This window comes from Caenorhabditis briggsae, assembly GCF_000004555.2.
Source record: "Caenorhabditis briggsae complete genome, chrX, whole genome shotgun sequence".
In the NCBI taxonomy this organism is placed as follows: domain Eukaryota; kingdom Metazoa; phylum Nematoda; class Chromadorea; order Rhabditida; family Rhabditidae; genus Caenorhabditis; species Caenorhabditis briggsae.
In genome coordinates, this window is record NC_013491.2 from 18,624,159 (window position 1) to 18,637,830 (window position 13,672).

General features: G+C 36.8%; 2 protein-coding genes across 2 annotated transcripts; both read left to right on the forward strand.

Moving 5' to 3' along the window:
* Positions 1 to 752: 752 nt before the first annotated feature.
* Positions 753 to 4,006, forward strand: CBG07566 (the record flags this gene model as incomplete). Its single annotated transcript, XM_002645788.2, has 9 exons — positions 753 to 882; positions 949 to 1,152; positions 2,177 to 2,288; positions 2,336 to 2,585; positions 2,641 to 2,808; positions 2,854 to 2,950; positions 3,418 to 3,551; positions 3,601 to 3,684; positions 3,770 to 4,006. The coding sequence occupies 9 exons, from the start codon at positions 753 to 755 to the stop codon at positions 4,004 to 4,006; spliced, it is 1,416 nt and encodes a 471-aa protein (XP_002645834.2).
* Positions 4,007 to 9,788: 5,782 nt separating this feature from the next.
* Positions 9,789 to 13,672, forward strand: CBG07564 (the record flags this gene model as incomplete). Its single annotated transcript, XM_002645787.1, has 7 exons — positions 9,789 to 9,863; positions 9,957 to 10,097; positions 11,473 to 11,580; positions 11,628 to 11,705; positions 11,786 to 11,974; positions 12,027 to 12,110; positions 13,538 to 13,672. The coding sequence occupies 7 exons, from the start codon at positions 9,789 to 9,791 to the stop codon at positions 13,670 to 13,672; spliced, it is 810 nt and encodes a 269-aa protein (XP_002645833.1).

Consider the following 13,672-nt stretch of genomic DNA (forward strand, 5'->3'; position numbering starts at 1 on the left):
TCTCTGCCATTTCCAACCGTTCCAAATCGGATCACTTCCACCTCAAAGACCGTTCTAGCTGATCGTTCATCTGAAACTCCCAGCTTTTCCCTCCTTAGCGATTCTTCATCCACCTATTCTTCTCTTTTTTTCATGCGAGAACCGTATACTTATCCCTTTGAAAACTGTTCATTTCCTCCCTAACCGCTTCTTCTTTTTCACACCTACCATGTTTTAATGCGGTCAGTTCGCTCTCTCCCACTGTGTTTCTTCATTTCCTATTCTTGTGGTCTTTGAATGCCAGGAAAAAATGTTTGAAAATGTACTTTTTGTCCGGTATACAGTAGATTTGAAGTTGCGAAAAGCTAATTCTCCCTTTCCGTTGGATTTTTTTTTGAAATTTTAATTTTCGATCCTCAAGTTTCGATTTCGTTCTCTTCTAAACCACTCGGATCCAGAAACATGCTGATAGACAATGAAAATTCAAAATTTCAAGAGGAATTTCGTTTTTTTTCTGGCTGCTGCCTCCTCCGCAAAAGCCAAGTTTCTTAAGGAGGCGATAGCGGGCACTAAACCACATCGAAATTTTTCAAGGAGATCACTTCAGTGATTGAACAGGAAATCGAAATCGAAAGAGAGACATTCCTAAAAAACGATCATTGTAATATCATTATTCATTCTGAAGTTTTATTTCAGCATTGGAACATTTTGAACCTTCTTCCTCTCCATTTCTTGATATTTTTTTCTATTTCACAAAACATTTCATTTCAGATATGTCATTCGCTCTTCAATTCTTATTAGCATCTACCTTAGTTTATGGCGTTCTATCAACGCATCGAAGAAGAGCAGTGCCAACTGTTATACCGAGTATTTACGAATTTATAGCAGAAAATGCGTATATTTGTGAGTTCTACCACTATACACATATTTTTCCAGAACTCACTCATTTCATTATATTTTTATTTTCAGGTTCTCCTGTGCAGCTGCCAGACGGATCATTAGTTACTTTTCTGAGCGAAGAGAAAGGAGCAAAATGTGAAGAATGCAATCATGTCCGGATTCTTATTATTGAGTTAATCTATACGATTTTATTTCAGGCGTCGCTTGGATTTGGAAATGCTTGTGGAGTGAGGGTGATGGGGAATGTGATGGACGAGGTTGCATGTTTTGAAGGTGATTTGAAATTCTGAAAGTTTTGACCTTTTTTGAAATTTAAAAATGGTTTTTTTTTTCAAATTTTTGTCTCGTTGCTGGAATAGTTACAGTACCGGTCAATAATAAAAGGGTGTTTTTCAGTTGACTTTGAACATATTCAGAAGTTTGAAGCTCAAAATTTTCAAAAATTCTGTAAATGCAAAGTTTCCAATCTAGGTCTGTTGTCTAATCTAAAAGATTTTCAATGTGATAGGAAACTTGACAGCCGAGCTCCAGTCTTTTGCAAATGGGGAAAATTAACTGAAAATAGGTTTTTGCATATATTATTGACCGGAACCAAATAAGCATATTTTAATGTTCTGAAAATTCTCTAGAAGAAGGTCAGCCTATACCAGCACTTTGAACTTAATTATCTAAATTTCTTTATGAGATATCAGAGATGAATCAACAGTGGAAATGCTGCTGATTTCATAAAAAACATTTTATCAGTTGACAGATTTTTGATATATCTTATGCAAAGCGAGATAACTGAGCTCAAAGTTCACGTACAGCGTGGCCTCCTATTAGGATGCTTCCGGTAGTGTTTTTTGAATGAGAAAGTTCGTAAGAAAATTTCATCTCGTTGGTTTTTTGGTCTAAATTTTAGGATTTTAGAGAAGGCCAGAAATGTTTTGATTTAAAGAAATCCGTAGACTTTGATTGATAAATTTTGAATTTTAATTATCTTGAAATATTTTTTTCAAATCCAAAAGTTTCTTCAAAATCCGACATTTTTCTCAAAATCCAATTTTTGTCAATCTAAAGTTTTTTATTCCCCATAAGTTTTCTAAACCCAAGTAACAAACAAGATCCAAAGTTTCAGATCCCTCTTGTATTCGAAAATCACATTGTAATTAATTTTTTGCACACTTCATTAAATCTTAATTCAATCGTTTTTTTGACCAACTTTCCACCCTTGATTCCCATTAAAGATAACGTGCATCTGACACACTACGAACATCTTAGGCTCCCCTCTTATAATTACTAAAAAAAGCATTTTCAGTCCCCCCATTGTGCATCGAAGCGTTCGAATTGCGTTATATGGCACAAAAACGACTGCCGTCAACAAGAAAGCCAAGAAAACGTCTGTCATTTGTGAATTCAAAGGAGGAATGGTAGGTATAGATACAATAGGAAGATTAGTGAAATGAAATTATTGCAGGGAACTGGCAAAAAGTGCTCGAATGGATGCACCGAGTACGACAACCATGACAACAACGACGACACCAGTACCAATAACTACAAAGACTACAACGATGGTTACTTTTCCACCTTCAACTTCGCCAACTACAACTACTACAACAAATCTACCCCATCCAACTTTGATTGATGAAGAAATAGAAGACTTTACTATCACTCCGATAGCCGTTCCACAGTTTAAACCTAAAAAGTCTAGATTCACTGAAAATATGGTACACATCTAGTCTAGCGATATCTACTTTTTAGAACACAATAAATTTTTTTCAGTCCCCTATCTCCAAACAGCGATCTGGAGCATTCAAAATTTCAAAAATGAACGATCAAAGAAATGATGAGATGGTTCGAATCGTCAAACGTAAATTGAACTTTATCGGAACCACCACAACTACACAGTCACCAGCACCGACACCAAAAGTTTGCGAGGATAAACATAGTGTATGTAATAAAGTAATGTAGTTTCTATGAGTTATGAAGTTACAGCTCTGCTGTTTCTGGGCAACCACCGGCGAGTGTACAAGGAATCCGTTCTGGATGAATATCAACTGCGCGAAGACTTGTGGAACCTGTGATTGTGAATGTGAGTATTAAAAGAAATTATTTGAGAAATAGAGAAGCGAGGTCTTTCATTGTTTTGGTTGTATGGATATTTAGATGCCGAATACCGTAAAACTTGTAATAAAAAAGACCCATTTCCAACCTTGAGCCATTTTTTTCTCGGTTTATGTCAAAGATACGAAAAAGTTATCTACTGATAATTTGTTAATCACAATATCGGAAGTGTTTTGTCAGTTGATACATTTTTGATTCCTTGCATAGAAATTTTGATACCATGCATAGAAAATTATCGTGAATTAACATTTCTGATATTGTGTTGAACAATTTATTGGTTATCAACTTTTTTTATATTTCTGAAAGAAACCGAGAAAAATTAGCTCAAAGTCAAAAGTAATTATTGTTTTTGTTATGACATGAACTTCGTTTTTTACAGTTTAAAAATGTAACAAATCGTTTAGTTACAATTTTCTCAATTATTCAATTTCACAGTAGGAACAGCTGATAAATGCGTTTCTTCGGGAATCAACTGCACACTCCCCACCACCACAGTCGTTATTACAACTACAACGACAACTCCAAAACCCACAACCACCACAACCACTCTGCCAACAACAACTACAACTGTAAGTAATTAAAAACTCATTTTGATATTAATTTGAATCTATTAATCAGAAGAAAAAGTACACCCGACCCTACACTCCACCTGCTAGCGGATTCCGAAGAACTCAATCCACGACAGCTAACAAAGCCAATAGAGTGAGCATTTTGTCCCATACTTCCTGTGGCGCATCCCGTCCCTCCTAATTGTGCATAGTCGTCGACTTCTTCTTCTTTTTTCCAGATTTATACAACAACAACTCCAACTACAACTACAACAACAGCAACAACGACCACAGTCCCAACGACCACCACTGCTGACAAGTGCAAAGATTATCATAAAGAGTGCAACTTCTGGGCAATGTCCGGAGAGTGTCACACGAATCCATTTTATATGAGACCAAATTGTCAAAAAGCTTGCAACTCTTGTGGAGAGCTGGTTGGGACTGTGTATGCTCCGACTCCTCGGCCAGGTGACTAGTTTTTGGGAAACTCTTTGAGTTATTTTGGGAGCAGACAAATCTAAATTAACAACGTGAAATACAAAATTTTATATTTTGGAATCAATTTTCTTACAAAATGACATCAGAGAAACCATTCGAGATTTTTCCCTTGATAAACATCTTTAGTGACTTTTTTTTCCAAAAATCTTCCGCGGACTTATTTTTGTTTTATTAGTTTCTTCCCGTGACCCGAGTCGTTTTCCCCCGCAAACCCAATGCCTCGCATTCTTTCGGTTTAAAATAACGATGCCAATAAGATTTATGGCATAACCTGACAAGATAAACGTGATGTCAAGTGAAGGATGCTCAAACCGCATTACACGCTTATATCGTGGACTTTTGAATTTTTGAACATTTGATTATTCGGACAAAAAAATGAATGTCTGCACTTCAGTGGGAACACTTGAATCCTAAACTTTGACATTTCATGCCTATCCAAATCCACTTGAAAATTTGATCCGCTTCAAATCGGTGTCGTCATCGTGTTTTTTTTTCAAAATATCTACAGAAAACGTCCTTTCCAGTTGATTTTGACCATTTTCTGAAGTCTGAAACACTTTGTCAAGTATCGGATCACTATGAAAAAAACAGACGTAAATTTAATACTATGCATTCACAGAACTTTTTGAAAATTCCTAGTTTTTTAGTTATTTACCGTTTTCAGAAAGACACCTTTCTTATCTTTTTAGTGCTGATAACATGAAAGAAACAGGTGTCTTTTAGGAATTGGCAAATAACTGAAAGCTTGAGTGCTTGGCATTTCAGAACACGAGATTTTAGAACCCGACATTTAAGAACCCGGAGTTAGTGGTTTTTTGCACACCAAATGAGTGCTCATTTCAATTTGTTGTTTTTCTGATTTTTCTTTTTAATTTATTATCATCTATCGTACTTTAAATAATCATACGTTTAAACTCGGAAACTCTGAAAAATCGAAAAAATTGTATATACGAAAAATATGGTTTGAAACCGTTGGGTTCTGAAACGTCCAGGACCAAAAAAATCAGGAATTCTCAAAAAAAAAACTCTGTAAATGCAAAGTTTCAAATCTAGGTCTGTTTTACACCTTCTCGAACTTTCAAAAATATCGGAAACTTGACAGCCGAGCTGCAGGCTCCTGAAAAAAGTTAAAATAATCGTAAATCAACTGAAAAAGACGTTTTTGTATATCTTATTCTTATCTTATTGTCCGGTACTCTATTTCCCAATTTTCCAGGATGTGATAATGGCCATCAACTGTGCAATTACTGGGCTCACATTGGCGAATGCTCATCGAATGCAAACTATATGCTGCCAAATTGCCGTTTAGCGTGCCGTGTCTGTTAATTAATGTTCACCGAACCTACCAAACGCGCTAGGGAAACAGAGAAAAAGAAAATGCTATATGTGTCTAAATAAATATTTTCGAGAGTATATATCGGATCATTTAGCTACTCTTTCCTCTTTAACCACTTGCTAAGCTAGCGGTAAGCCATACAAATAGAGGAACAGAGAGAGGATTTGTTTGTCGAGTTTCATCGCGGCGCATCTATCGGTAGCGCGCCTCCTCATTTTTATTGTTTAATCAGTTTTTGATTCTACATCACAGGGGAGAAGGTGATTGACGAACTCTGAATTTTGAGATTTTTATTCCTTGGAATTTGACGCTTGCCAAGAAAGAACAATGATGATGACGAGCTGGTTCTGACAATCTAACACCCCATTTCCCGTTTTTTTTTCGTTTGAAAATTTTATCTTAGTTCTCAAATTTCCATTTTCTTGCCACTTCCCACTCTTTATGCAATTCTCCTCTTGGACTTCTTCGGTTTTTTGCCCGGTCTTCTTCTTTTTCTCCTACTTCTACTTCTTCTTTTTTTTCCTTTCTGAGTGCTCACGGCCCGAAATTGGAATTACTGCTCAATAAGTAGAAAAAAGGCGAGGGGATGAAAGAAGCAGAAGAGCACAAAGAAATATTGCTCAAATGGCAGTGAAAAAAAAAGAAAAAAAAAGAAGAAGAAAAAGGAAAAGGGAGGGGAGTTGGTTGGAAAAAGGAGGGAAAAGACCGAATAGAAAATCTCCAGCGCGTCTTCTTCTTTTTTCCATGGGTCCTGTCGTCCCGAAACACTTCTCTGGGAAAAACATTCTCTCCTCTCTTCTTGCCCCCTGTCAGAGTAGAGCAACAGAAGTAGTACATGATGTGTTTTTTTTTTCTTGCTCAGTGAAGGCCCCATGAAGCAGCTCTGTGCTGCTCACTAAAACGTTGCAGTATTTTGTTGAAGGGATGGAGAGATGGAAAAAAAATCGAGTGAGAGAAAAAGAAAAGCCTGCTTTCAACCGCAGCAAAAGCGTTTTATCATTCGGTTGGTTTTGGTTTTGGTTTGGTTGTGGTTCGCCTTTCATGAAAACACAATTTAGTTTGAAAAATTTCGCTTTCCACAGGACTTGTCTCTTGGGAATAATGTATCGTCAGTCGTTTTTTTAACGAAATTGAATGACTAAACTTTTTCAAAAGTGTAATTCGGCTCAAGTTACAGATAATGGAGGTTTGAAGTATTTCCTATCTTTTTACGTTTAATAACTTGTGGTAAGAATGTTTTGCAGTTTCTGTTCTAAATAGATGTGGAGTTGTAGGATTTTCAAATTTACGGTATACCAACCTACCGTATCTGCAAATCTGCACACGAACCTGCCGTATATGCTCAAAAAGGAGCCGGTTTTTTTATGTACACTATGCGCACCATTATCTCAATTCTTGGGAAAGATATCAAAAATGTGTCAACTGACGAAATATTTTTGATAATATAATTAACATTATGTCAGTTGACCACTTTTTTGATATTATTCATAGGAAATGAGGTACAGTACCGGCCCATAAACATTTCTTTAAAAAGTGTTTTCAATTAATTTTAACCTTTTTTTGGACTCTGGAGCTCGGCTGTCAATGTCCCATGGAAAGTGTAAAACAGACCTTTATGGAAAATTTCGCATTCATAGAATGTATTAAAATCCCTAGTTTTTGACCTATTTGCCAATTTCTGGACGTCACCTTTTTTTCACGTTTTCAGTTCGAAAATGATCAAAAAATAAGTAAATTTTAGAAATTGGTGAGTAGATACAAAACTGGAAACTTTCCAAAAATTCTGGTAAAGCGAAGTGTTCAATCTAGGTCTATTTTATAATCTCCGAAATTTTCAAAGTGACCGGAAACTTAACAGGCAAGCTACAGATTTTTGAAAATGGTCGAAATCAAAAGAAAAACACGTTTTTGTAAATGTTATTGACCGGTACTATATATGAGCTCAAAATTGGCAGTTTGGTGTGATGGACACATTATCAGTGTTTACGGTAAACATGACTATTGAAAATTTTTTTGCTCACAACTACCAAGCGTATTGTTTTTGTGATACCAGCCAAAAAAAACATTCTAAAAATTTGCTCTATTTCATAACTGTAGTCATTTCTGCTACAATTTTAACTGGCACCAAATTCCCTTTGCTTGTTTTCCGGTCCAGATCTTCTGAACCATTACACAAATTAATTATTCATCTTGCCCCCCGATATGTCGGCTCATTCTGCTCCGATACAACTTCATTGACATCATTTTGCGCCCCCGTATTACAATACTAGTACACGAATTAACACACCACAATCCGGGTGAGGTGATACATTTTTGAAATTGAAATCTAAATTTCCAAATTTCCCTACCGAAAATCTATGAAAACTAGATTTGCCAATGGAATTGGGTGTATGTGTGTGTCTGTGACTCGATTCAAATTCATTGTCAGTAATTGGTAATTGAAGCGGAGGCAATGGTGCGCCCAAACCCCCCAACACAAACAATGAGCTAACGGGATATCGGTTACGTTTCACTATTCAGAGTGTCAACATTTTTTTTTGCTCTTTTTTCTTTTTTAGGGAGGAGCGGCGTGGCTTTTTAGGCATATTGTTTTTCTTTAAAACACGTTTCTTACTGTCATAATTAGCATTATTATTATTTCAACTATACTGAATAGCATAACTATCTGAAGATATGTGTGTGAAGACGTCGTAAATACACCTATACATCTTTTTTGTCTTGCTTTTTTGTTTTCTCATCGCTCTTGTGAGACACTATCATAACAAAAAGCAAGAGAAAGAGGTTAGGATGGGATTTTCATCTGTTGAAATTTTTATTATTATCTCAGGTGTTTGTTTTAAGGTGATTTTTTTGGGGAACTACCTTCAATTGAAGCCCACCCTAGTTTGAGCTCAATTATCTCGGTTTCTATGAGAGATATAAAAACATGTCAACTGATAAAATATAGACAATATTATGATAAACAATTTATCAGTTGGAATTTGTTGATATTGAGTTCAAAGTGCATTTATTAGATATAGTTCTATTAAGGGAAACAGGCATGTAGGGTATAACTGAAATTGCCAAAAAATCCTGTAATTCTTAGATTTTCAATACATTTTGTATGTTCGGTGGTGTGTGTGCAAGCGAGCGGTTAGAAATCTTGCATTGTGGTGCGGTAGTTTGACGATTGGATTTTTAAAAAATCTTGTCAGATGTTTTCTTCAATTATGAGGTACGGTAGGTCTTGTAAGCTGAAAGTTTGATATGAAGATTACTGTAACTGCGAAATATTCTAAACAGTATTTTTTTCCAAAATTCGTGAATAATGGGTGTGCATTTTTCTACAGTAACCCTGAATCTTATTGAAAATTAGCCAAGAAAGACCTTAAAACTTTAAAGAGTGTGCTGTTTGAGTCTCAATCCCGTAAATTTTTAAAAAATTGTCTGGAAGATCAGGTTAACTGCAAAACATTCTTACTTTTTTTTTGGTAAGTTCGAAAATTGTTGAAAAAATAAGGATTTGCAGTTTTCAACAGTAACATGACTGTCTCCAAAAAATTAGTCAAGCCATGTCAATCACATAAATCTTTGAAATTCAATTGTTCTCATATTCAAATTCTGAATTAACGTTGAATCTGAATATAAAAAATGTGCTCAAAAATACTTGAGACTTTTTGTTTTCTGATGATTTCTTGTGTGAGAACGACTTCAGTAAGTATTTGTTGATGTGTGCGCGCAAAGCAGACGACTCCGAAGAAAATTACCACTCCTCCTCTCCGGTATATCCATCCATTGTTAACTCCATTATTGTATTATAGTCATCATCATCTAGACGACCCACTCTCACACCCGAAAACACGAAGACGCCAATTTTGGGAGTTCTGAGTGAATGGTGGTGGCGTGAGAGCGCTATACTACATTGGGGCAGATGTCTGTGTATGGAAACTGGCCTCTCGGCACTTCAATTCAGACGTCTGTCACTAGCTCATTAGGCTGTTCACCCACTGCCTTCGTCGTTGCTCTTTTCGCTGGTGCTCTTCGGGTCCCCCCTTCTTGTGCTCTCGTCCCTTCGCCCCCCTCCCTCTCAACTCGTCGCACACGTCGCTTCTCTAACCACTCCTTTTAATCTCCGTCCTTCTTTTTCTTCTTTTTCTCCTTCTACGTCGTCTTCAATCCCTTTTTGCCCCTTTTCCTCTCAAAACTTCTTCTTTTAGCACTTGGCCTCTATGCTCGTTCTATTATATCCTCACTATTTTCCACTATTTTCATGCAAAAGCCGTCAAAATGTATTCACAACTTTCTTATGACATTTTTATTCATTCACAAGAGTTGGGGAGGACTTTGATTTGTTACTTTTTCTATTTCTATATTCGCGCAAATTGTACATATTCGTTTTAAATCATAATTAAATGAATTCAGATTCGACACTAAAATAAACCAAAATGAACATTCGATTTTCCTTCCTATGTTCTTTTCTTCTGATTGGCCACACATTCGCACAGGATGAAGTGTCTCAGGTTTGTATATCTCCTTTTTCTGCCTCTCCAAAACCCATGAACCCCTTTATTATGCTAATTCCTCATAATTATCTTGTCACTTTTTTTTTCCAGTGCAATTACGTCGGACTTGTCAAATGCTTCATAAACATTTTGGACGAATGGGCTTGGACACTTTACGAACTCAAGGAAAACGTCGTCACGATTAGACCGGATCAATGTGAACACTTGAAAGAGTTGGACAAATGTATTAAGGTGAGTTTCGGAAAGCAGGTTGACGCGGCGAACCTAGGAGGGCTATTAAAAATTGAGTACCGACGACAAGTTGTGTGTTTGAGTGTAAAATTGGGTTATATACCAGTTGAGCCTATTGCTTTGTAGTTTTCTAGTTGTAATAATCCTGGTGTAAAAAACAGAACAAGAGAAATAAGATCTAAAGATAATAAGCCGGAGCAAAGCGCTCTTCACATTATGTTTTTGATTGTTTTTCTGAGATTTTCCGGTTATCCCATTTCCGGAACATATGGTTATGTCAGATGAGTCGAGAGTGGGAGACGGGTGACCGACAACAAAAGACAGAAGCCTAATCCGGCTACTACTGGTCGACTATCAAATTACTGTAGTAAGCCATTAGGTTTTTGTTTGTGTTGTGCATGTGTCCTTGTGGAAACAGCGGATTAGAAATGGAAATTTATGATTTCTTTTGGCGGGGGAGGGTTGAGAAGATGGTTTCCGGTTGAGTTACAATTAGGAAACGGGGTGTGAAACGGGAGGGCAAAAGAGCCCCGGGAATAATGAGTTTTGGTTGGTAGGAGAGGGGCGGGGGAAGACGTTTTCAACTTCCTCTGAATTATTTAGTGCTCAAACAGGGACGGTTGGAATCACTTTTTTTAAATTTTTTGTTCCGTTCCGATTTCTCAATTTTCAGAATATAAAAAATTTCCGATTTTCAAATTTTCGTAATTTCGGAATTTTTGGAATATTTATTTTTTTTTTGAGTTAGATAATTTCGAAACTTTTGAATATACCGGTTGTTAAATTTTAGAACTTAGTAGTTTCGGAGATTCTGAATTTTCCGATTTTCAAATTTCCGTAATTTCGGAATGTCACAAAACTCCCATTGCTAAATTTTTGTTTTTTTTTCGGAATAATGGAATATTCCGATTTAAAAAATTTTGGAATTTTGGAGTAAATGTTTTTGAATGTTCTAAATGTTGAAGTTTTCGGAACATCCCGATTCGTAAAATTCCAAATTCTTGGAATTTTCGGCGTATTGCAATTGCTAAAATTCGAAGTTTCGGAATGATATTTATTAACATTAAAATTTTAAAGTAAAAATTTCATTTTTCCCATTACGAAAACGCTGCAATTGGCGAAAAATTGACAAAAATATGTCGAAAACGCAAGACAAATTCAAAGTAATTCCGTACGAAACCCTCAAGCAAATTTTCAGTGTGCGCCTTTGACATACCGTAGTTCGAAAATTGCTAATTTCAGAAAAAAAAGGTTTAGGAAAATTCTGGTCAAAATTTCGAATTGAAAAACCTTTCCAGAAATTCGTTCCGAATTTTTTAAATTTTCAATATTCCGAATACCTTTCCAATCATCTCTGAATGTTTAATATTTTCAGGATGACCTCCCAGTTGCTCATTCCTGCTCCCACAATGAAATCGTCCAAGTTTCTAATACCGTATCCGATTTGCTCACCCACCGAAAGGATTCTGGATCTTTCTTGAGAGTGAGTCAGTTTTATATTATTGTGGACTAATTTTATTTTTATTTCAGAGTTATTATCTTCTCACTTACGCTTGCTCCTCCGAAGGTCAAGAGATCCTCAGCAAACATCGTGACTGCTTGAAATCGGTTAGCGTTTTTTTACTTGGTCACCAGATTAGCTCTCCTGATCCCCTGCCTAATCAATTCACCCTTTCATTCGTTTTCAGGAGAAGATTGGAGAGATGACCCTGTCTGCTGGAACCTACTTGAGCGAGAAATTCCTGGAACACTCAAAAGAAGACGTTTGCGATAAAGTGAACGAGAAGCTTCAACAGTACATTTCTGCGCTTGGTGGACTTTGCAGCAAGCACGAAGCCGCTCAGCTTATGTGTCAATCTTTGAAAAACATGTTCTCGGTATGTACCCAGACATATTTGTACCAAAGAAATGCGTTTTTTTTTCTTGTAGGGACTTCATGCCGACAGATTGGAAAACTGCGAATTGGACTGCAAGATTCCGGAGAACACTGACGAGGAGAGCAAGGAAGAGGTGGTTAGTCGGGGGTGTAGAAATGTGTCCGAAATTTTAATTGAGATGATGAAAATATTACGCGTCGTCTCTCCAACTTTTCCATAATATTTTGACAATTTCCGCTCAAAATGCGATATCGGCAAGCGTTGCCACTATACAAGTGCTTAGCATTATCAAATTTCGCGGCTTCACTTCACTCTCTTTTTTCCTTTTTCCCTCTCCTCAATATTTTATGCAAAGTGAAGTAGAGGGGGGATGGAGAAGTTCCGATCATTTCCTGTGGATAAGAGAGTAGTTTGGAATGGCATGTGCTGCCTTCAGAAGGCCTTGCTATCGTCCTCCCATCTATGAATAATTTGAAGAGAGAAATATAATCCGAAACGAGTAGAAAAAAGAGGATGCGTCGCGCACTTTTTTTTGACATTTAATATTTTTTGACATGATGATCTTCGACTCTGCTGTTGACGAGTTTTCAATTTTATGCATTTCTACTCCTTTATTTTTGAAAGGAAAGAAGGCGAATCCAGGGGTTTCCAAGAAGAAAAGTTTTCAACAAAGAAGAACTATAAGCATCAGAAATCTCTGTCTGTTTACGACACATTTTTCTCTGAAAATATGAAAACAGACAGGCTTAAAATCTAGTGTTTAGTTTCTAGAACGTCATCAAATCTATCCAAATGATCATTGGTACAATTCTGGTCAGAAAATATATGAAAAACGTGTTTTCAGTTGATTTTGTCCCTTTTAAGAGTCTGGAGCTTGGCTGTCGTGTTCGATCTTTTTGAAAACTTTGGAGGTTTAAAAAAAGACAAAGATTGAAAACTTTGCAGGCGGGCCGGCCGGGCAGATAGTGGGCCAGCTGATAACTTTTTGCTAGAACGAGGTAATCAGACAGTTTTGGTACCAATTGATATATCTTGCCTAAGCCTAGCACGACTATATCATTTAAGCCGGATTCCATTCCAGTTACATGGAACCTGAGCTTGAATGACAATTTTCGACAAATTTGATTCAAACTATGTTTTTTGTCCTTCAAACACAGGTTTCGACATGTCATCGGGCCGGTATTCGGTTCGAATAATATAGGCGTGATGGGCTCTGGCGAGATCTATCATTTGGTACCAAAACCGTCTGAATATCTGGCTTTTGAGACAAGTTATCCGCCGGCCCGACACCTGCCCGGACCGGCCCGCTTGCAACTACGACCAGAACAGGCAAAAGCAGGGCATCCTTCAGGATTCAGCAAATACCTGAAAAACCAGAATTTTCCAAAAAATTTGGTAAATGCAAAATGTTTAGTCTAGGTGTGTATTACAACAGCCAATAATTTCAAAATGCTCGGACACTTGACAGCCCAGCTCCAGACTCATGAAAATGTTCAAAATTAACTGAAAAACACGTTTTTTTGAATTATTTATGACCAATACTGTATATAAAAACTGTTTCAGCAACTGACCTCTGATGCTCAAGATGAGGAAAATCTGGAGCAACAGCAATCGGAACAAGATGCTCTTCGACCAGCCGACTCTTCCAGCATAGCCTTTTCCTTCTTTTCAATTGTATTCTACGTTCTTCTCAGATGA